This window comes from Phalacrocorax carbo, chromosome 1 (genome assembly GCF_963921805.1).
Source record: "Phalacrocorax carbo chromosome 1, bPhaCar2.1, whole genome shotgun sequence".
Classification (NCBI taxonomy): Eukaryota; Metazoa; Chordata; class Aves; order Suliformes; family Phalacrocoracidae; genus Phalacrocorax; species Phalacrocorax carbo.
Genome location: NC_087513.1, coordinates 196,068,461 through 196,093,814, shown reverse-complemented (window position 1 = coordinate 196,093,814; position 25,354 = coordinate 196,068,461). Strand labels below are relative to the sequence as shown.

The 25,354-nt window shown below is 40.0% G+C and overlaps 1 protein-coding gene across 2 annotated transcripts in view; it reads right to left on the bottom strand.

The window, feature by feature from the left end:
- The window catches only part of ATP8A2 (ATPase phospholipid transporting 8A2), a 299,008-nt gene that overhangs the window by 193,852 nt on the left and 79,802 nt on the right, over positions 1-25,354 (bottom strand). For both annotated transcript variants that reach the window (XM_064441126.1, XM_064441127.1), the window contains one exon: positions 11,561-11,733. In XM_064441126.1, the coding sequence (XP_064297196.1) occupies positions 11,561-11,733 (173 nt within the window). The remainder of the gene's footprint in view (positions 1-11,560; positions 11,734-25,354) is intronic.

The following is a 25,354-nucleotide window of genomic DNA, read 5'->3' as shown; positions in this document are numbered from 1 at the left end:
TGAGCACAGACAGTGCTGAGCTTAACACCTCACCAGATGAAAGACTAAAGCTTAGTGAGATACCAGAGACTTGAACTACAGCAAACGGTTCTACACACATACCAGAGCAGCCCTTCCTGAACTGCAGAAAAGTTCTTCTGACCTTCCAGCCTCCACAGAGGCTGCCAAACTCTGCCTCTCTGCTCAGGACGATCAGTTCTTCAGCCAGCAACCTCTGAATGCTCAGTGCATGCTTCTGAAGAATAAGACACTTTAGCAGAAAAATGATAAGCATTTTAGTTCATCCCACCTGCATCCAGTTAGTAGCTTGTCTTCATTTTGAGACAAACACACTTATGCCACAGGTTGTTTTCTTTGTTTAAGACTTTTTGGTTCTTCCTTACTGGGGCCCACAAGTAATAGCTCTTTTCAAGATCACAGGTACACAAATAACCACAGGTAACATGCTACACAGGTTTAGAAACTCTGATCAAAGAGCTCCCTGTAGCAACTTGAGATTATGTGTGTTGTATACAAAAGGTATATGCAGGGCATAAATAAAACAATACTAGAAATGCACAAAGACAGCATATTTTATAAAGTGAGACTTCACAGAAGACCTGTGAGATGAAGCAATTTAAACCATGTGTGCCATGACACAGAAAACAGTAAGAGGAACATGAAGGAGCAAGATTTAAAAACTATTATAATTTTCAATGCTTATCACTGCATCATCTATCCTAGACACTATGGGAGAAGCAAGTTTAAAGGAGTAGAAGAAAACTTAAGGCAACACAGGTGCCAAAAAGAGATAGCAAAGCAGCCTTCCCAGAATAGGGTGGAGATACCTAAACCTGATTTTTTCAGAGAAAGCACAAGAAAAGCCTAAAGGCAAACACAGACTCCAACAGACCACGACCAAATTTATACCATTTTGACTCCACTGGAGTTTTGCAGAACACTGACTTCTCTGAAGCAGAATAGTAGTTCAAGTACAGCAGAAAATTAGTTTTTCCTCAAGTTTTGGAGTATATCTTTCAAGTCCAGGTTTTCCTCACATATTTGTTAGGCTGCCTTTTTTTGGAAGTACTAAGGATAATTACTGGCATGGAGAAGAAGATTTTTCATTTTGGAAGGATGAGTTGTGTATTGCTCTGCATAAGCAGGCGAGCATCACTTACAGAGAGGACTGTTAGCAAATAGCAGACTGCACTACATAGGAGATCCTGCAAAGAATTATTTCTGCTGTCTTTGGACAGCTGTGCAAAGGAAAGCCTAAGTCCCCCAAAAGCTACCACTCCATGAACTAGGGATGGCTGTTTTGCTAAATTGTTTCCAACTGGGCAGCCTTGATCACCCTGCAGAATATGGTAGGATTTACTCACAGAGCTAAAGAAAAGGCACGTCCATAGATCTTGCCACATTTCAGGCACATCAAGTATGCCAAGAACTGCATAACCCACTGGAGCCGGTGCTTCTCCACCTTTCTGCTCACATCAACGAACTCAAAGAATTTACATCCTATTCTAGCCTGTTGAATCAAATCAGATGTACTACGTTTCCCTCAAGCACAGTTCTGGTTTTTATTACCATGATTTCAGAGATATGAACATCAGGGAAATAAGTTTAAGTCTAGCTATTCTACTCAGTGCAAGGTCAAATTTCTCCAAGTATCCAGTATCAATTCAGCTATGCTCCTACTGAACTTAGAAGTCATACTCTAGTCAGCTTCCACCAACACTAAGCACTTTTGGAAGCCAGAGCCATTTTACTAGTTCAGTGTCCCACATACTACTATACTGCACTAAAGCCCAGAGTTCTCATCAAGTTAATTCCCTGCAGTACTAAGAAGCTTGCAGAACAGACTGTTCCTGCCTCTGTAATTTTATATCTGGCACTTTTCACAATGGAAAATACAATATTTAAGTTGGTCCTGTGGGATAGAGCACAAGCCTTTGCTAGGTCTTATGAAAGGAGCAATATCACAGCTGTTTTGAGTGTCTTGTTTCTGAACGCAGTGCAGCACCACATACTCTTTAGAGGCCCTGTTTTCTGCACATTCATGCATCTGGGTATTAGTGAAACTCATGTATTAAATTTGGAAAACAAAACCAAGTATTTCCATGAAAGCAATGAGTACCCTTAAATCCTCACCTCCTTATAAAAGATATCAAACTTCTCCTAACCCTCAATATTCAGACAAGAAAATTCAGAACAGTAAGCAATGATCAAGATGATCAGAGTTACTTATTCCCTCATAATGTTCTCCAAATCATAGAAGAACATAGAGAAAGAAAAATATTTCCTTGCAGTTACAACTTGGTGAGTAAGAAATTGAAGATCTTTCCTATGCAGTTGCAAGGTAGAAGGCACCAGACCCTTGGCCTCCACATCCAGCCTGATGGACCAGCTGGGAATTCCATAAGAAGAAACATTCAGTCACTCCTGGCAAGCAACATCCTGTTCCAGGAACTCAGAAAAAGTGTGTTTGGTGCAACAAGCAAGAAGCAGTAAGAAATGAGAGGACTATATCAAGAGTCTAATCATGCCAGAATGCCTGAACAGGAGAAATTCTGCATCACTGAGATCTAACAGAGAATAAGAATGTGTCCGACAAACTTTGGTTTGGGGGGAAGCCTCAACAAGACAGGACAGTTAGCTGCTGTTAGCCTACATGCTTTGTCATATCAAGAAACTATTCGTACCAGACACAGAAGTATATACACCAATTAATGCTTTTGTACACCCTGTCAGAGACCACATATTACACACGCAGCATGAGCTGTCTTGAAAGAGCTCAAACATTTTGCTGACAGCTAAGTTACAAAGTTAACTTAAAACTGCACTGGCAAACTGGGAGGACTTGGGTAAGCCCAGAGTCAACGTGCACTGTCTCCCAACTGTGAAAGGGGAGAAGAAAAAACCCACAACCCTCCCCCCACCCCCCAAACACAGCTACTCACTTTGTTTAAAGACAGTTGTGATAACATTTATGCTTCCAAAACTACTTTTACAAGCTCAAAGACTAAAACCAAGGCTCACCAATAGTTAGAGCTGAGTTTCACAAGCAGGACCTTGCTGTAGTACCTCTGGGTTACAACCTAGCAAGCTTTAACATTCAAACTGACACCCTCACAACAGCTTTGAATAGGAAGTGAAGACCATCATACACAATAGAGAAGGCAGGGGGAATTTCAGTGAGAAGAAAGTAATTGTTCAGATTGGAACTTGGCCAAAACATAGGGGTTAACACACTAACACTTGTGGAAAATGAAAAATATATTCCAGTACTATGGATTTCTCAGGGAACAGAAAGTATTCCAAACCACGGTTTTATCTTTCTTTTAAAATAACACACATTCCAGCAGCACAGTGTTTTCTCATGTGCAGTATCTATGGAATGTTTATTTTCCACTCTGGGAAGCATAGCACTGCTCAGAAACTGAAGAGACTGGTAGCAATTTGGACAAGGTACTGTGCTATGGTGAAGGAACTGATAAGGACACCACCTGCAACTGCCTGCAAGAGTAACCGCACCATTGTTCAAGACAGAATTTCACTTGCATTTTATGAAATACATCAAGTGAAAAGCTAAGATTCTGTATTAGCTGTATTCATGTCTTTCCTCCAACTTTTCCAAATACATGCTGGTAATGAATCTGCTAGTGAGAATGAGTACGGAAATAGGAAGTTCAGGTGAAAATAGTAGAACATTTCAGAAACAAATACTTAATTCATAATCACAGTTACGGGCATGAGAAATCAGTCAACTGATAATCCAGTATGAAAACAAACCCAGCACTGAAACAGATACCCAATCTGAACTAAAGCATACAATTTCCAAACACACAGTAAAAAATTTCCACAAATAACTAAGTATTTTTCATTAATAATTTCAAAAAAGCAACCACTTTGCCAAATCATGACTGAAAATGGAAACTGCAACAGTTGTTCAACTTGGAAATTACTTTTTCGAAATTATTTCCGCATTTCAAATACACAAGAAAAGGAAAAATAAATCTAAATATAGTTATGGTCACAATAATGGGATGAAGTTAAGCAAAAGAAATGTTTGGCCATATAGCAGGAATCATTTAAGTTCAGGCTGTTAGGCAATTGACTAGTTACCCAATGGCAAGAGTGAAACATGCTTCACCTGTGCCATTTAAAAACCAAACACCAGTCAGAACAGTATCTTTAAGTAGTTCTTTTAGTATAAACAACAATAATCCTAGGAAAGCAAGTAAGCAATTCAGATGTCCCTGACTTCATAAGCATGTATTTCCTTATAAGAGGAGTACCAAATCTGGGATGTTTACCTTGGTTTACATATCTAATGGATACAGCAACCTTTTGGAGAAACATTAACGCACTTAGGATTAGAATGAAGTTTTTGGTTTTTTGGGTTCTCAGTTAACTAGACAAATGACAGGAATTAACAGTATTTTTTCTTCCCTTTTAAACACTAGCTATGTGTTTGAGTGATGTAAACTATGCGAGTGAGCCTCAGGAGCTGTCACAGCTCAGCACACTGATTAAGAACAAACAGAAGCCAAAATACGCAGCAGAAACCCACTCTGTCACTCAAAAGACAAGATAATTATCAAAATTTAAGACCAGCCTTCTCCTAAAGTTTGTCCAGACTGATTTTCCAACACAGAATTGGTGGCATTTTTCAAGTTAGCTCTTGCAAAGCAGCCAATAAGCTCTTAATAAAAGTAACCATAAGAAAAAGTCCCAAGGTAGCTTTACACATACCTACATACACACTGGACAGTTTAGGCAACAACTTCTAATAATCTGTGAGTATTCTTTATTCAAGAGTGCAGAGGGCACCACATCATGCTGCAACCCCAAACCTTCCTCCTACTTCAGTTATCTACAAACATTAACACTGCCAGAATGGTTCTTCCCTCCTGGTTTTCAAAGCCATGAGATGAACACTGCTGTCACAAGTCGTCAGAAATAGAACAAGAGAATGAGCATTGATAATTTAGTAGGTGATAGATGAGGGAAACACAAGATGTATGTACAGGAAGGCGTAACATCCGTAATTTTCTTTGGGACCAATTAATGTTATAATTGGTTTGCATACTCTTAATCAGAATTGCATTGTAATTTTCTGTCACAAGAATGGGGATCTTTACTAATGAAAGCCAACAAGACACCTTTTTGATTTAATAAATAAATACATTCTGAACTACAGCACAGAATAATCACTTTGTAAAATACTAACACCGGCAACAACATGAGACTTAGGGGCATAAATGTTTAAGGGGTATTCCAGATGTTCTTTTTGTGAGCTCTATTATTGATGTCTCCTCAAAATGATAATGGAGGACCAGAACCATCCAAGCTATGGCCTACAGCTCAGAGTGCCAAGACAACTTCTCTCATCTCCTCTTCTCTCTTCTCATTACCTAGCTGACGAAGTGACACTAACAGTTAGCAACATGTACTCTCCACAGGCTGCTTTCTTCCTTCTCATCTCCTGTCATCTGCTTTCAGTTCATTAAATCTCTTCCCTTTCAACAACCAAGCAGACACACTCTAGTCAGAGGGTATGTTCATTTCATAACATTTAGTGTCTGTTCTCAGAGTCATGTTTGTGAGATCATGTGCTCACCCCGCACACTTTGCACACTATTTGAAATAGCAGTACAAGTCAGGAATTTCTGTTATTGTTTTTGTCAGGGTGGGGGAGTGTTTAAAGAACATGCATTGTCCAACCTCATTTACTTCTTTCCGCAGTTCCTAACCATTATCACTACAGCTCCACTGTTGTTCAAGGTGCTGAAAGCAACAGTTGGTGCCTCTATCACCTAAAGTTGGTGAGTTTGGGCAGAAGTCCTGCAGCTGATGCTCTGATACTGAAAAGCTCACAAAATCATGCTGATGTAGTAGCCATGAAAAGGCAAGTGCCCTGTGGAAACAGCAGATAGTCCATAGAAATCACTGTTGCTGGGCTTACTCAGTTCTCTTCATGCTGTGCCACTTGGCAGGCATCTGCAGAACAAGACATCTGATAAAAGCAGGGCAAAAAGGCTGACAAATTATACAGCAATTGAGACATTTTCCTTGGTGTTCCTATTGCCTGAACTTCGTCACAAGCCAAAACCCAGCAACATGATAAAACCTCAGGAAGAATAAATTGCTCTTTACAGACACTGTGATATATTTTCCTAATAAAACAAGCTGATAAAGCCATCATCAGTCCTTCTCTGAATTCCTCATGGCTACACTGATTTCCACCAGCGCAACATGAACAGCAGAAACAGATTAATACTGCATTGGAAAACACAGATCAGGAAGGGGAACTGTTGCTCTAATAGAGAGGGTCTTATACAAGAAGTGTAGGAAAAAAGAGGCTGGTCAAAGCAACTCTATTACCTTTATGCAGAACTTATGTCATCAGGTCCAGTGACACATCCCTGTCTTTTCAGAGGGACAGGATAGGGCAAGAGGATTTCCCTGTACAAGCAACTTCTCACAACTTGCTATGAAATAACTAAATAAAACTTTGGCTGGCCTCTGCTCAAAATGTGGGTGTTTGAGGCAAGTCATTACCATCCAAACCCTGTATACTAGCTGATCCTCTCAATTTCAGAATACAGAAGTTCTGAACAGTAGCTCTGAAGGGTGTGTGTAGGGTGTTTCTTTCACTACAAACTCCCCAACCCTTTCCTATAAGGGCATCGACTCACTGTTCACTCACTTGAAAAAGGCTGCAGGATCACAGCACAAAAGCTTAGTTTAACGTTCTTACTCTGTAGATACATGTGTCATGGAGCAGAGTAATAGTCTGCTCAGACAACATCCCAGCACCATCACCTCAAGCAGTATACCAGAAACGGCCCGTAATAAGCAAATGAAGAAGAAAGAAAAAGGAAAAAAATAACGAAAAAACCCACCACACCCCTGAGGCAGCCCAGAGATTATGTGGTCCCAGTCTCATGCCACACACCTCTCTGGAGATGCTTGTTTCATTGTGCTTACATCTGTGAGAAAAATTAATGGGATGGACTACGGCTGTCCAACAACTACTTATAAGTACTGAAGCAGTTAAAACTGCTTGGAACCATTTAATATACAAAATGCAAGTTAATTGCTCCTTCCTGATGCAAGTCTTCATAATATGACATTAAACCCATAGAAAGGCAGAGCCACTGTCACCTGCAGGAAAGTTCTTTTCAAAAAAACATCATTTCCAAAGCATAAAAAGTCAAGAAGTATTTCTGAAACACCACATATTTCAGTTAGAAATTTTTCAATTCAGAGCAAGCTCTTAAGTAGATAATTAAATATGCTGCTGTAACATGCAAGTTACATACCTCTCTGCTACTTCTATATTCAAAGCCAAACAGATCTTCTGTACAAACTAGCTGTCTAAGAGGTATAAACACTAATGATAAACTCCATTTTGTTATTAAAAAGTCTCACTTCCACCTAAGCCTTAGTATTTTGCTGCTCTCACAAAACATCAGGTTTTGTGATCCTTTAAACCAGATCCTTTAAAGGAACATTTGAAAACCAGAGACAGGCAATTAACAGCTCAAATCTCATAAATGAAGTCATGAGTTCAACCATCTTCCAAACAACATTTACTTCCACCAAAAAGTTAGTTATGCTTGCTCTGGACTGGTAGCACACTGCCATCCCAATCAGTGTGAGGGAAGATAATAAGATCTGTCAGTCTCTGGAAAGACTTTTAACAAACAAGGATTTCTCTTGAAGAATTGTTTGGTTTGCATTTGCAAGCTTCAAGTCTCCCAAGGGGTATATTTTCCTCCGCTGTGCCAGTGGCCTGTTAAGAGACACTGTAACAGTGGAAGACTTAAGCCCATCAGAAGATACCATCTCTCCATCTTAATGGAAAACGGGGCCAGGTTTACTACAATTTCATTTTAAGAGATTACCCCAGAGAATCAAGTTCAACTACAGTTTATGCCTAAAGCCCAGCAAATGAATATACAGTATATCTTAAAGTATATTTTAAAAAAAAAAAATCTTCTAAAGGCAAATGTAGCTGAAACGCCCCAGAGGAGATAAAAATATTGTAGTAAATTTATGAAATATTTAGTCCACGAATTTATGCTATGTTGAGAATAGCAACACAACTCCCCCTAGAGTGGTTAAACACCATACCACTAAGTTTAAAGACCCAGATCCCCCTCCCAATTAACATTTTGGTTTGAAGACTAACTCTAATTTGAAATTTCCTCTTGCTATGCCAATTCCATTTTCAAACTTTTTCCTGTGAAGTTTAAGTGCACTATCTTATTTGACACACAAAGTACTATTAAAAGCAGCCCAGAGTAGGAAAAAAATGTTTTTCTTTCTTCAATATCAAGCACCTGGCAAGTAAATGGAAGGTTTCTGCAAAGTCTTAAAGGCTATTAAAGGCATTCCTCTAATTCCCTGGCGATTTAAAACTCAGTTGTTTTTATTCCTGTTTTTAAGCCTATGAAATTACATCATCTTTCCCCCTTTGATTTACACTTTACAGTATTTTTTTTCTTGCATTGTTCCACAGTTTGCTAATTCACTAATAATTAAAACTGCTGATAGCTCAGTCATGAAATAACAGGAGAGGAAGTGTCCAGTATTACACATATCTTTGCAAAACAGGACCATTCATTATTTTCAGTTAATTACATATATTACTACAAGATAATTTTAGTAATTTGCAATTTATTATTTGTGTCAGCTACATAAATCTTTGACCTAGCTTCTCAAGACTTTGAGAAATAAACTAACAAACTGTCTTGGAAGGATCTCTACCAAAGCATCATGAAAACAGTATCAAAGTAAGACCTTTCTATTTGCTCAATGCCTGTTAACTTCCCCACGAAAACAACAGCGTAAGTCTACAACGTAGGGTCAATCCCTTTCCTGGGCACTTGGTGCTCTCTAAGCCTAAAATAACTTTGCAGAAAGAAGAGAACACTGACCTTACTGGCCCTACATCTGAGCTGCTTGTATTCAAGAGAAGGTTGTTGCAATTGTGTGAGCTCCCTCTTGTAAACCACTTGTTGACTCCCATAGAACAGCTGCCAAAGTGGAACCCCTTCTCTAACACCTCACGCCCTCTCCCTCTATATCCCCCTCCAATTAAAAAAAAAAGAAAGAAAAAAGAAATCAATTAGCAGTAGCAAAACAATTGCTGTTAAAGAACCTATTTAAGAAAGCCATTGTAGTTGACAACCATTTAGAACAGAATTTGAGAGAAGGACAAACAGCACTGGCTGGAAAAAACAAGCCATTTGTCCCCAGTCACAGACTCCTAAGATGACCCAGGTCGGAAGAGACTGCTGGAAATCAGCTAGTCCAATGCCCCTGCCTAAAGCAGGGTCAGCTAGAGTAGATTGTCCAGTACCAAGTCACCCAGCTGGGTTTTCCATATCTTTAAGAATAGACACGCCACAACCTCTTTGGGAAATCCATTCCAGCACTGGACCACCCTCACAGTAACAGTGGGGGCGTTTTTGTGATCAGAGGGACATTAATGTGTTTTACCTAGTCTGTTGCATCCTGTCCTGTCCTAAGCACTACAGAGAAGAGCCTGGCTCCCTGATCTTCATTCACTCCTATTACATTTATGCAAATTGCTAAGAACCCCTCTGAGCCTTTCCTTCTCTAGGCTGAACAGTCCCCACTCTCTCAGCCTCTCCTCACATGAAAGACGCTCCATTACTTTAATGACCTTCGTGGCCCTGCACTGGACTCTCCCATTAAACCCGTTCGTATTTATATTGAGGATCCCAGCACTGGACACAGAACTCCAGATGTGACCTTACCACTGCTGAGTAGAGAAGAACAACCTCCCTCCACCCACTGGCAAAGCTCTTTATAGTGCAGCCCAGGATAGTGTTGGCTTTTTTTTTCTTGCCACTAGGGTGCACTACTGGTTCACAGTCAACTTGCCCACCAGGACCCCAAGATCCTTCTGGACAAATCTGCTCTCTAGTGTGGCAAGCCCCAGCATTTACTGGTGCACAAGGCTATAACTCTTCAGCTACAGAACTTAGCATTTCCCCCTCTTGAGCTTCATGAGATTTCTCTGCTCAATTCTTCAGTTTGTCAAGGTCCATCAGCAGCACAACCATCTGATATATCATCCACTCCCCCTCCCGGTTTCATATTGTCTGTAAACTTGCTGAGGACACACTCCTCTGATCATCAGGTCATTACTGAAGACATTGAACAGTGCTGGCCCCAGTATTGCACCCTGCAGTACACCAGTCCAAGACCCTCAGTGCTTGGGAAGAAACCAATCAGACATGGAAAAAGCCAATGGGTTCACCTTCACTGTTCAGGTGCACGGCCTGCAATTGCTTTTGCCACACAGTATTTATATGCTGTGGACAAATATAAAGGCAAGACTGACCACGAAACAGTAGTACAAGGTCTCCATATAGTAATTTCCTCACAAAGCAGGTTTTGCTTCTAGGATGTGGATAAAGCTTCCTGTCCACCTACACCAACAATCTGTTCTAGGTCACATTTCTCCCCAAATACAGCAACCAGGACAGGCACACACACACACACACAGAGTCCTCAGAGCTACATAATCTTTCAAAGTGAAAAATGATGCAGCCTTCCTGCTATGCAGAAAGTAAAGCAGGGCAGCTTTTGGTTTTCATTCTCTCTGGGCTCTTAGCTCCTTCCTTCTAAAGTAGTCATGGCATAGGACCACATCTATATACAGCTAAATCCACAAACGGTGTCAAATTCTGCTGTGACCTAGTGAAGCAAGTGGTAGTCTAATATTTAAAATAGGTCAAATTGCACAGTAACTGACATTCTTGTGTAGAATACTGAAAAAAATCAAGAAAACTTAAATTCATCCAGAGACCTTCTTCAGAACTGAAGAGTCACACAAACTTCCTGCTAGCCAATTCCTATCGCCTACAGATGACCACATCCATACCACCCCTTCTCATTGTCTACTATAATCAGGTATAATGTTTTCTCATGATCTTTCATAGTTTTATAAAAGACAGTGGACTCCGTTGGGACTGACTGTGGCAGAACGAACTGCATTATTAGACGGTGCTTAATCTTAAGTGAAGGGCTCGCTGCTCCACAGGAACAGGAAAAGAAACCACTACCCAAGCTGCTTTCCAGCATACTTATTAGACTGCTTCCAAGAACTGGTAGAGTTCTACCACCAGGAAAGAACATGCAGCTGGTTGAATGCTCACCTTGAAGGTGTAACAAGCTCTACTGCTGCACTGTAAAGCACCCTGTAGGACAGCAAGAACTGAAATTTTAAACTTAGTTGGCCTGTCAGCCTTATGAACACTTTCACAGACCTGTCTGTGGCATAAAAGGAATATCTCTCTAGAGTCCTCCTTTACCAGCCCCAGCATAACCTCACTTCATAATAGTTCCAGAGCAGAGAAATCAATTATTAAGTAGCTCACATTGCAGCTTGCTTCCTCTTGAATATCACACTATTTCCCCTACTTCTATATTTCCTGTCAGCACTATAAGCACAAAAAGAAAGTTAACATACTAGGTAAGGTTTCACAAGCTTTGTGCCCATTTTATTACTAGAAAGAGTCCCAGAATTTCTTACCTGCAACAAATGACTGCTTTACAGGAGAGTGCCAAGTCCAGAAAGCTCTGCCTGACTTCAAATGAAAGGGCATACTTCAGTGTGTGGCCATCAATAATCAGAGCAATATCGTTCTCTTTGCGCAGTGACTCCCCCAAACTGGTACAGTGTTGAGTCAGAGAGGCTCTTGTTGCCTGAAAAATAAACAGAAAGAAAACATGTTTCTTGTTAATATAAGAAGAGTGCATCCAAACTGCAGCAATGCAGGTCTACGCAATAGAGCAGAGCATACACGCGCCCAAACTAGCAGTGACATGAGTTGGTGTTTTAACAGGACTTTGTGCAGACATATTAATTTGGGTCATAAATCAACAAAAGCTGCATCCACTTGCTTAGGAACACATGCCTTGTTTCAGTCCAGAGTCTGGCATCCCCACTACACGCGCCTGCATGACACGTGCCCACAGTAGTTCTGATACATCCTCTTCATCTGTAGGGCAGGTATAACCTAATGCCTTTCTTGGTTTCTGACACCCTTCAAAGTATTACTAACTATTCAAACAGCATTCCCTTGCCCAAACCCATTGTCACTGACGACTGTTGCTGCGATAAAGAATTCATCAGTGTTCATGCTTCACTGTCACCCCATGTATTTCAACCACCCTACTGCAGTGAAACTCATGCTTAAAGCAGTCTGCTCCACTCCCATGCAGATCACCTTAGCCATGAGTTCCAGCTAAGTTAACCACTGCTAAATAGTTCAAGTAGTTATTCATTATCTGAAGTGTACATGCACTTTTTGACAGAGATGGTCTTGACACACAGGACATATGATGGCAGAACATGAAAAGCAAAGACTTCAGTAGCAGTCAAACAGTGCTTTTAGGTGACAAGTGATCACTAACTTCTGGGTAATATATTGTTTTTCAGTTTTCCCCATTGTTCAAAACACAGCATCAGTGGCATATGCAAAAATAACTGGTTTCTCTGTTTGCAAATCCTTAACCACTTTCCAGTCTAGTGTTCTCTCCACTCTTAAACCAACCAAAAAAAGTAAAACCGAGCTCCTGCTCATCTTAACTGTGCAACTTGGAATAATTGTGCTAAACCAAGTGTTAGACATGCTTCTGCTTATTGATATTTAAAGGCACTCATTTTGGTGATCTGTGTTGGTCTACTCAAAAATATATTTTTCCTTTATATAACAGAAAACACACTGGAACAGAGTTATAGCTATCAGAAAGGAAAATGTGATATTTATGCCTCAATGCAACCTATTCATTGCTTTATAGATAGATTTCTCCAGAGGATTGCAAAGCCAAACTCTTGCCAAGTGCTGCATTTCCTATTTGCACCCCCAGTTTAACAGACAGGTGTTAAAAAAAAAAACAACCCACCCTAAGGTAGTTAAACTAGTAACTCTGGACTACACACCTGCTGGTTCTGAGAAACAAATTACCAAAATGAAGGTCAGCACTGATGTGGAGCCTGGATTTCTCTCTCTACGTTCAACTGAGAACAGGAGCTGGGGTTTTTGCATGTGGTTGAGCAAACCATTAAAGATCTATAGAAACCTGCATACATTAACACCCTTACAAAGAAGGCAACAGAAGTATTTAAAGTTGCATCTCTTCCATGTCAAAGACATCCGAGCCAAAAAGCTCCAGTTCCATACTGCGCTACTTCAGTAGCGGGAAACAAGTTTACATTCCTAAAATACTTTTCAGTGATCTCTCCAGCACCTATCCAGGAAGGGAAGAGAGGAAAAAACAGCACAAAGCTTTTCATAGCATGGTTTAATTTCTTGATCTAAACTTTCACAAGCTGTTTCTGTGCACTCTAAGTAACAGAAATGTCATACCAAGGTGGGGGGTTTTTATGTGAATCAAGCAATGGGAAACTCCTCTGACCTGGGTGCTTGGCCGGGCTGTTTCTCACTTGTCCACCCCTCCACTCCTCACCATCTGCACAGCATTTTGTCTTACCTTAAATGCTTTTTCCCAGAGATGCTGCTGTCATGGCTAAGGGGCTCAGCTGTGCCCTGCAGAACCAACAGGTCCAGCATGGTACAGCCCCAATCTCTCCTCACCGAGGTCCCTGCAGCCCCTAACACCCTGCCATGGACACCCGGAACAGCCAACCAGATGGGCACTACTACAGCACTCAGAGAAGCTCAGGTAGACTAATTCAGTATGCCAAACTACTGGAGACTGAGAGCTACTCCACATCCTCTCGGACAAAGAACTACAGGCAATGCTTCTGGCTTACAGGAGACAACCTCTTCCACCCCTCAAACCCCCACTTTTTTTTTTTCTATTACTGCACTTCAGTAAGACCACACTAACCCAAGTCCTCATGCTCACTAGAAGCCAAGCACCAACAAAACTAGGGCCGCTCAGATTTATACAGCTTGTGCATGCTTCCCAGGCTCCCAAGAGCCCCAGTACCGTGAGCCACCGTTGCTCCTTCAGTGCCTCGTCCTGCAGCCCTCAGGAGGACCAGGTGCGGCGCACTACAACCCTGTCCTCTGTTCCTCTCACTTTACCACCAAAATTCAAGTGGGGTGTTAAGTTTTAACAAGGTTGTACAAGAAATATTCACCCTGGCTAGAGATATCCTGACCGCAGCCATCAGTAACCGCAACCACTCCAAACTTGACCTCCATCAGAATAACAGCAGAAGCATCCCAAATACTTTGGGCTTTGACTTTTCCAATAATGTTTTACTGAAACAATCAGCAACAAAAGCATTCCCTGTTCAGTTTTTTTCCCACAAAGACTTCTACTACAGGACAACATCAATGATCTTCAAATGCTCATGTTCATAAGGCCATGATGAAGGATTTTTTTTTTCTTCATCTTTTTATTTCCAGCTCAATTAAGAATTGCCTTGGTTTGGAAAAATATACATGCTTCCCAAATTAAACATTCAAAAAGTGTTTTTTTTATACGTAATGCTGAATGAAATTAGTCTGACTTCTGTCAAGACAGACAGTCACCACAGCACACCAAGCACCAAGACTGAGTATACTGTGATGGTTAGAGGCTACATATTTTTGATTGCCTTGAATCATGTTTCTCATACAAAACACAATAAATATGTTAAGTCTGAAACATATCAGAAAACTGCTAAACATGGCAGCACTTCCAGTAAATTCTGAAGTTTGACTAGATCAGTTTTACACAAATAAATACAGTAAAATAGAAGACAAAAATAGCCACACTCAAACCAGACCATGAGCGTGGCCAAGAGCAACCAGCCAGGAATAAGTGCAAGAACACAGCAAGCACACACCAGCTCTCTCAGAAGAGCCTCCGGGCCCCACAATTGGCAGCTCCTGAGCTGGGGCAGGGTCTATTATGGGAGAGCCCTTGATCCCCAGTTACCATCAAGAACTGTGGGAAGTAGATCAAAAAGTTAGCAAGGGGAGAGAGGTATGTAGCATGCATGCAGCATGTAGGCATACAGGAAACGACAAGAAACATTGGAGATAAAATGGATTTGGAGCACTGAAGAAGTTGAGGACATGACAGCAGTCAAGGAAGCTTTGCTGAGCCGAAGAGGAGGATCAGGTAGCCAGAAGGACTGAGCTTTCCTGGGTCAAACAGGTGGAAGGATAATCAGGCCACTTTCACACAACGGAGAGGAAAAAAGGAGGGGAAGTTGCTTTTCAGTTTATTTTCTCTTACCCCACTCTGCTTCACTAAGGAACTAGCCCCAAACTAGCAGCAAACTCACAAATTAACCTAATGAGTATGACAGAAGGCACAATTCAGCCATTTCAGAGAAATGACATTTTGCACCTTCTTCATTACAAGAATGACTGTGCCATTCCCTGCTTCCCCATTAAACTGTGAGGGGTTAGATTTATGACTCATGGCATGATTTACACCATCATTGAAAGTTTAACATGAACTAGATGACTGTGCTTAAACCATTACAGACTGCTGCAAGGAAAACAAGGGTATGCCTTGGGGAAAGAAAGCTGATATAGCTATTTCAACACTACTTTGTAGTGACAACACTGACAACAATCTCAAAGATAGTATAAGGGATACAGTTTGGGTAATGTCATCAATAAGAAAATTTTAACCCAAAAGCCCTTGCCGCCAGAATCTTAGGATCTGTGTCATTTGGCTTTCTCTAACGCTTGTAAGTCCTGCTCAAGCCTTTTCCTTGCTCTCAAATGCAAAGTTACCCCCATCCTTCTCCCAAATCCACCCACAGGATTAAAAACTTCTCCATTCTATATTTGTCTATCTGAAACCAAGGGAGAAAGTCCCTACCTTTATTCCCTGTCTAACCTTTCTGGCACTTCAGAGGAAACACCTTCATCTTCTAGCTGATTCTTCACCTGACCCAAAGGAAGGTGAAGGGCCAGGGCCCAACTACCTGCTCCCGCAGAGGGGAACCTGAGAACAAGTTCAGGAGGATTATTCAATATCCACCATTTGTTGCCCAAAGAAAAAGTCACACAGCAACAGGAAGATTTACAAAAGGTGATGGTTCTCATCAGATGAGATTACTAGTCTGTCCATAGTTTATTATCATGGCTATGCATAAGCCGCATCCAACTGATGCCTGGGTCACTGAACTTACTCATCTTACATACAAGATGTCACAGAATTAGTAACAGGGTTCATGATACCCCAAAAAGCTATAAATCAAGAATTACAAGTCAGGCACCTCCTTTAAACAACTTCTTATAAAGCTCTCAAATATACCCTTCAATATGCATGGCTAACTTATAACCTAATAGCTTATACAGTAAAAAAAAGCACTAATTTTTACTTCTGTTTCTTCCAACTACTTACAAAATGCTATGTTTTAAAAAAGAAAACAAATGACTGCTCCTGCAAGCCAGTGAAATTAAGCAAAAAAAGAAACTAGCTCCAAATCTCACTGGGCATGTAATAAAAACTTCCTAAGTAATCAGATGAACAAGCATCTGGAAACCATGGGGAACTATATCCTTCCAGGGTCAACTCATTATTGATAACTAGGGTAGAAATCTCTACTTTGATACCTAGCTTTTACTCTGTGTTTGACATCAAGGGATAAGTTTCTTCCTTGAGTCACATCAAGAAAGAATAAATCAATCCTTTACTAAAACAAGCACGATGGAGCAGAAATCAATAGTAGTCCTAAGAAAGTATCTGGATAAACTGACCTGTGGAATATGCCTGCCATTTTTACTCAGTACCCATCAAAAGTGAATGGAATGTCTGTCAGGAGTTCTGACAAAAATAGAGTACTACAGAGGAGAATATTACAAGCATTTCACTTACTTATAATAAACTTTTTTCCTCCCTCAAGACTTTCTTTAGGCACACAGAGCATCCAGCTGCTCTGAGGAAACCTGGAGAGGTGCCTCCTAATCAGACCTTATTGTACTGGCACATCAGAGAAATTTCCACAAAATATTAAAAATACAGGTACAGTTTTACTTAAAGGTCAGAAAATGCATTAACTGAAAAGTCCATTGGTTTAGTAGCCATGATTCAGAGGGTTATTCAAACACAGACACCTCATTTTCCAGTAGAGGACACGTGCACATACTTAAGCTGTCTGTTGAATCACAGCAACATTATCTATTTAATTAGAGCTTCACAAGGCTTAAGATCCTATTCATACAAGACCACCATGGATATCAAAGCACAAACATTAAAAATGGACTGGGTAGATTGCAAAACAAAAGTCAACTGCAGAGCTTAAACTGAGAAAGCTAAAAAAAATTAGGTTTTCCATTTTTTTTTAATTCCACTTCTGGACATTTGGCACGGCTGGGGAATTGATTCTAAAAATGCCAAAAATCCTAACTCTTATATGCATTTGTGTGAGTCAATGTTGTTTATGGCTTCTATGCTGGAGTTGAATTCAAGACGTGGTGGTATATTCCGTAACAAAGCTACCCTGCCTGCTCTTCTGTTATAAGAAGTCACAACCCCAAATACAAACCTTCAGTTGAGCATTTACTTGCGTTATTGTCTTAAAACAAGCTTTCAGATTTTATTGTTCTGTGTGTGCACAGTTTCCATCCAGAACATGGAGTAACATTATTGGTATGCTATTATAAATCTCCGTAGCAGAGTATAACTTGTTGACAGGCAGAAAATTAAAATATCCTGAAGCCGCATTTGTGTGGTCTCTTCTCTGGACTGCACACTCAGGATCTTTAACGAACCCTTTAATAGCTTGTTCATATATTTTCACTTTCTAAAGCCTCAGAAAAACACCCTGCTATGCCCAGCTTTGTATTTAAATAACAAAACTGACATAAACAAATCCTGAGATTTCCCAGGCTATTATTTGGTAGTTTAACAGATCAAATAATAGTTTTCACATGATGCTTAGGGTAAGTTTGGAAGTCAATGCAATCAGAGTTAAGTTAATCAGAGCTCTGCTGACTTCACTGAAAACAAGAATTGACTCATACTATAACAACAATGTTACTATATAGGCTATGTAACAAGACCTTAGGGGTTTTTGTGTGTGTACCTTTGGTAGTTGTGTTGGTTGGGTTCTGTTTGAGTTTTTTCTTCATTTGGTCTGGTTTGTTGTTGGGTTTTTGTGTGTGTGGTTGTTTTTTTTTTTTGAGGGGTGGGGGTGGGTGGAGGAGGGGTTGGTTTGCTTGTTAACAGCAGTACACCATACAGCCCATTCCCTTCCATGACAGCTTGGGAAGTTTGCATGCTACAGCAAGAAATACTAGTGTGTGACACAATCTGGTATCCAACAATATCAGATACTTGCCAAGAAAAAAATTCAGTAACACTTAAAAACTTTGGGTGCAAACAGTCTAGCTGGATAACAGCCAGTCCCTAAACTGATCTTACAAGTAAGCTGATGTCCAGAAGAGAACTGGAAAATTACTCGAAGATGATCAGCTCTGGATCTCTTCTCCTTCCTGCCCTGCTTTTCCCTGGAAAGGCTCACAAAGTCTCCAAGACAATAGCAGGAAAAAGAAATGAAGCCTCATTTGTGCAGCAACCACACTCATGTTTCATTCTAAGCATGGAGAGATACGTGTCCCACAAGGCAAAAGGTCTTGGGGAAAAAAAAGCAAATGGCCAGTAGCATCACACAGACAGGAAGGCCTCTTTAGCTGCAGAGAACTACTCACCCCTGGATCTGTGACCTCTGAGACACACACACACACTCATTAAGCCTTAATTAGCCTTACATTCTGGCCTTCTCTGGCATCTGTATTTCACGCACCCTTCTTGCATTGACTTTACTCAGTCTCAACGGACCTAAAGTGATCCTCATACACCAAGCTCCTGCAGAGATGTTAAACTAACACTCACATTAATTTAACTGTAAGGTAAGCCAATCACACATACTACTTGTCATAAATCTATAAAGAACTGCTAGCTACAGCGGTTTCCAAGTTAATTCTTCCATCATCCTACAATTAATTTCCAAACCACTAAGTCTGTGAGATATGAACTAAATGATCTCCTAACCTGTTGTTCTACAGTACACTGAAGTGCCTGCTCAACCTATTCAGAATCTAAGAAGCTTTTTATGACTTCTGTAGTTTCCTTCCTAGGCACAGATGATGTGAAAAATCACACATAACAATTCTGTTACTGTGCTGAAAAAAAGGGGTTTCAAGTCAAAATACCAGCCATGATCCCTGCCCCACCAGTGTTACAAGAAAAGTGTTCCGAACAGGACTTAAGAAAAGCAAGGCCTTCACTGCATAACCCCATTAAAGATAACACTTGCCAGGTCTACTTCACAGCAAGTTTTCCAGTGTATCTTAGCTGCAACTTAGAAGCTTCACCGCATGTTTGGTGAAGTCTTTCACTTCACACTGTCTAGTTTCTCTACCTGAGGGATCTGTAAGGACATCTGGCAGAGGAAAACTGACCGGAAAATAGGGATAATAAACATAAAGGCAAGACAAAATAATGTTAATAATAATAATAATAAGCAAAGTTAGTGAAACATGATAAAAATATTTAGAGCAACACTTGCTGTGCAGAAGGGTCACTGGAAGTGCTTTCCACAATAAATAACATACGTGCAAGTGCTAACCTTGAAACCAAGAAAGAAATACCACAGATACTCACTTTTGCCAATCTTCCAAGTTTTGCACCAAACTTGACTAGGACAGCAAACTCAGTTTCTGAAAGCAGACAGGCAACTTCCACAGACCTAGTTCTAAGCAAGGATGCAAAGTACATTGCCACAAAGCCTGGTAAATATGACTCCTTTTCCACAGAAAGAGGCCAGCTGCAGGATTTGTTGGTCAGGTTCCTCTGCTCCCACTCATTTGTGACTTGCTACAACAGATCAATCTTCAAACAGCTGATACTTTAACTGTTTATGTCTACTTTTAAGAGTTAGATTGTAGATGCAAATGCAAATGCAAACAGTAGTGTTTTTGCTAGGTGCACTGTGTCACCTGCTTACACAAAACTGATCCAAAAGCCACAGTTTGCAGCCAATTAAATGGAAATTCAAAGCATCAGTAAAATTGGAAATATTTAGTTATTAATATAAGGATATGCATGGCCTAATACAATCAACTCTACAAGAACATGGACCTCCATGTTCTACTCTCAGAAATTTTCAGACAAGCATTTCATACTTACTCAACAATGAGGATGTTATTAAAAGCATCCACAAAAGTACTTTGGCTTTCCCCTACCCTTAAAGCTAAGTCACAACACCAAAAAACCAACCAAACAAAAAAAATCGAAGTTGATGGCAGTGTGGACGTTAGTCTTGCCACCTAGCTACACAGTGCAACAGGAGAGGCAGTCCGTGTCAGAGTAAGCTGTATTCCTGTGCCATACTTTCTAGCCTTTTGCACCACAGCATAACAATTTATATCCTGCTTGTGACCCACCTATTCCTTTTCTGCTCCCCATTTTGTGTTCATGTAGTTTAGCACCCCTGTGCAATAACATGATCTTGCACTTTTCCTTTTTTTCCTACAGCTTCTTTTAGAAAAAGCCAGGATAAAGGATTAAAAAACCAGGAATGTGTGATCAGGCACTCATACAGGTTCTAAGAGTCATGAGGGACTTGGAAGCATCTCACAAGATTAATGTGTCTGAAGTAACAGCAGTAATATTGGGACCTATGAGCTATAGGATTATGGCAGAAGAGCTAAGAGGAGAAGCTAGACTAATATGACTCCTAGAAATAAACTTCTGTATCAAAATCTCAGTAATATGCAAAGAGAAACTATGCAGCTCCATATGAGAAGCCATCACCTGTAAGGCTCCTGTACAGCCAGAAGTAGCAATATTAGCAATGTTTGGCTTATTAAGTTACTGAAAACAGTGTTATGCAGAGATGCGGCCAAAAACTACATTTCTAAAACCCAATTTTAAGAGTCCATCCATTCCCTAGATTCACAAGAAGAACAGTATATAAAGACACTCTCCAGTTCCAAAGCCAAGAGAACCTTTGAAAGCTGAAGACTCCAACTGTGAATACTTTGCTACTTTGCATTTCAAAAGAAATGCTACGAGCATCTGCCAGTTTAGGACAACTTAAACACTTTAGAATACATGCTCCACTTCAAATTCAACCTGTACACACAAAACCACTCAGCAAACAGATTGTGAGAGAAGGTCATAGGCCAGCTGACTACCTTCAATTTACTCTTTTCAGTAAGTTCAAAATTTAACAAAAACTCCATCAGGCTCATCAATAGCTGTTGCTCAGAATTACTGTAGTGCTCAGCTTGTGTCACAGGCTGATGTGCTTTTACATATGTCTTCACACACTATGTGAGCACTCCAATAACACTTCACACTGATAAACACTAACTTGACCTTGTAAGTCTCAATTACTTGAATTCACCACTTCGAAGCAATTCTCCAAGACTGAAAAGTATAACAAAGTGTCCCATAGTCCCTCTCTATATTAAACAAGCATGACTTTGACAAAACTTCAGCCTGAACTAGTTATAAGACATTTGATGCCAGATTCCTCTGACAGCAGTGCCAAAATAGTTTAATATTTTCAGACCCTAGTGAGAACAGGAGCACATATGCACAATAGCTGGGAAACAGTCTATTCTAAACCACTTCTGCAGGTACCATATACAAAACCTGCAGTTCCAAAATCACTCCCAAACAGATTCCTCATAAAGCCCCTGGAAGCTTCAGTTTCACTCTGAGTGGTATGAAAGGATGATTTTTCAAGATGTTATGGTCATCATCTGCCTTCCCACAAAAGCCTCTAGAAGTTGATCAAGCAACATCTGCATTTCTCTTACGAAAGCGTTTAATAAGCTCAGATAACACAAGTACACACAAACGGCCCCAGCAGTATGCCATCTGTTCATCTAAACCCATTTATGAGAGGAAGCTCACCATGATGCTTAAAAGAGCCAGAACATATAAAGTATTAGGCAAGTATTTTTACACATATGGCTGAAAATCTAAGGCAAGACAACAAGAACCCATTCCTAGAACATGTCAATCAAGTGTACTGTCACTGATTCTACACAGCAGGCCTCGCTTATTTAATAGCGCCATGATTCTTCTTGATGAATATGGTCTCCTGCTATGCCAAGAAAAACATCATGTGGAGGACCCAGAGATATTAGACGGCCTCACTCGGATCATTTTCATAGCTTTTAATCTAACTTCAACCTGAAATTCCTTCACAGTAAGAGAAGTAATCTGAAACATCTATACACAAAGAGTCCTTAATCTGCATAGCAAGTCTCAGGTTATCACATGCAGACCAAATCTTGCCTTCAAAAATTAGATAAACAGATCTTATCAGTACTTTTGTCTCCAGTGGCAGCTGAAAGTCCAGATGAATTGGACCATCAAGAGCTATAACGAACTGTAGGTAATTATTCAGGGATGTTTTCAGTTCTGTAACAAACCGATTATGCAGGAGCTGGAAAACTTGGTAAATACGGAAGAAAACATACCCTGAAGGAACCTCTGTCCTGTGAGCTGTACATTTATGTCCAAGCATATTCCAATGCAGTTTAAGAAGAAAAATGAAACATATCTTTTACAAGCTTTGTTTGACTACAGAACAATCATCTCCAAATATGTCAGTCATATATACTATCTCAAATACAGACCCTGTATAGTGTTATTGGTAGTTCAAGATCACAGTAAAGAACAGCACTGACAATTGACCCCTTGAAAAGTACATAGTTAAATGTTCAAGCCAAACTTAATGCAGAATGCTGCAGATGGCGGCATGCTAAGCTTCAGCCTCTCAGTGAAGAAAAGTGGAGTCTTTACTAAATAATATGCATGAAGTCACCCTGCACCCCATGGGCTGGGGAGTGGGGGGGAAGGAGGGAGGCAAAGTAGGAGGGAAGAGAGGCCTTTCCCAAATTAAGTAGTAAACCCAATTTCTTCAAGATTTCACTAACCAATCATCTCCTGTCCTGCAGATCAAGTATCATGACACTATGTATGCCAGAAGTGGTGATCCTAGCATTTTAGCCTTTTGAAATACAACTGGCAATGAAACGTTTTCCTCAGATTAAAGAGACACACTGACTGTGGGAGTAACATCTTCTAAATGCCAATCTTCACTGTAAAGCCTCATTGAAATACTGAATTTATTTCTTAAAAATTAAGAAAAGTGCCAAGTCTCAGCATTACAGGCCAAAGAACTGGCATCCTAAGTGGTCATGAAGTGCAACATGACTGCCAAAGGCACCATCTTGAAAGTCATGAGCCTTTTGCAACCCTTCTTTGAGTTCTCAGAGGGCAAAGCTTGCAGCATAAAAAACTATTGTAGAAACAGCTGCAAAGGGACAATTCATCATCAAGTGTTCCTCAAATGCTATGAAAGACAATACCACATTTGTTCAGCTTGACATGATTTTTTAATTATTTTTAACTCTAGCAAGAAACACGTGTACCCTGGGAAGACTAGGTATTTCAAATAGTAAAGCTGAAACCCTAAAATCCTCTTCACGTTAAGAACAGGATTAGCCTTACCGAATGATTCTCATTTAGTCCAGTGCGTTCTACATAGGACAACCTATTGCTTTCAATACATGTTAGATGTTTGACCACAGAACAGTTTATAGTACACATAAGAATTTGTATCTCATACTATAGAAAGGGCAAGAAAGAAATGCTTATTCTGGACACTAATACATATGTGTAATTATTCAAAGCAACTGTACTCTGACGAGAGGAAGCAGTCTGTTAGTTTTGCTAACAAGCCAGAATGCCTCAGTGTCTTTATATTTTGATATTTGAGCTTCATTAAATTAATTCAACAGAATAGTCTTTGTTTTATTTCCTTCTACTTCTGTGAAACAAGTCCCAGTTGCTTTTTCCTTTCTAGTGTAAAAGTCCAGCTTTTCCAGAGCAGGAACAAGCTCTTGTTTAGACCTCCAAGGAATTTGTTTCTGCTAAGTAATTTCCCAAAGATAAAAGCCATCTTTCAGCTCACGGGGTAATTCTTCAGATCAAGAGGATACCACAAACTTCTGCTTTAGATCATGAAAATATAGGATTCTGTGTTACACTGTCTTAACCACATGCTTCTATGTTTTAAGTTGTTATCACACTCAGATGCCCACAAACTGCTAAGGACAATTCAGCCAAGAAAATTACACTTGAGTGCGGACATACAAGTCAGCCTATAATAAACTCCCAGAGAGAAAAAATAGTGGTATTTCCTCATTATATGCATCTAGGGTGCTTTAAAACACCCAGATCTCAGCTAGAGATCCTGACTTTTCATATGTTTGGGTGTGTATATACACATGTGTGTATAAAAAAACATATAAAGTAATATATTATCACTATTGTAATACCCTGGGTTGATATATATGAAATATAACCATGCTGATTCAATGAGATTAGAACAACTTTTCCTGAAAGGGAGACAGAACAAGTAGCCAACGATGTAGCCAAGACTATACTGAAGGAGTTTTATCGTTGCTAGCAAGTCAGGAATCCATGTTTAGTGTATAAGACTGAACGCTAGCCACAATGAAATATAGACTGGGTGACAGAACCCACCTTTTCTCCACAAAAATGCTATACACAGGAAGCATATAGTATCAAGTAGATAGATTTGAACAACACAGGATTGCCTCAATATGATTTTTCTCATGCTGCAGTATCTTGCCAGTACAGACAAGCATGTTCCAAAAACAGTATTCACTATGGAAAAATTAATTTATTATTTTCAATTCATATTAGATCTGTAGTGTAGAAAAGAGTTGTGGGTTGACTTTTTGATACAAGGTAATGTCAATCTGTAAGACATCAAAATAAATTTCGAAGGACAGAATTTTCCTCTCCACAGACTAATAAAATTTTTAAAAGGCTAAGGAAAGCCAGAGCTTCGAGTATTTTTAGTGTTCCACTCTGTTTCCTCTCCAAAATCTCCCTCGAAAAAAGTCACTATTAGCATCTGTGTAGTTAATAACTCAGTTGCACGCTAGTGTAAGTAACAGAGGCCATACCACTGTCAGAGTTCATAGCCAAAGTTATTCTAGTACTTAAGTAAAAGGAAACCGCTTTGAGCATTAAGCCAAACAGCAAACTATAAACTCAGCACTACTCAAGACAGTCCCACACATGCAACAAGCCAATCTGTCACATTAGTCTTCCTTTCAAGTGTTTGTGTACTATCAAATCTGTTTTCCAAGTGAAGACGAGAAAGTTCCAGAGCAGCTGATTAGCACAGGCAAGTTCTGTAATAAAACTGGCTTTTAAGAAGTGGATTGCTTTTAATCCAGGTTGTTTTCTTAAAGCTCTGGTTTTGATTTAGATACAATACAGGTATTGAACAGAAATATGAGAGAACTTACAGTTCTTGAAATACCCTCTGAGATTTCACTTC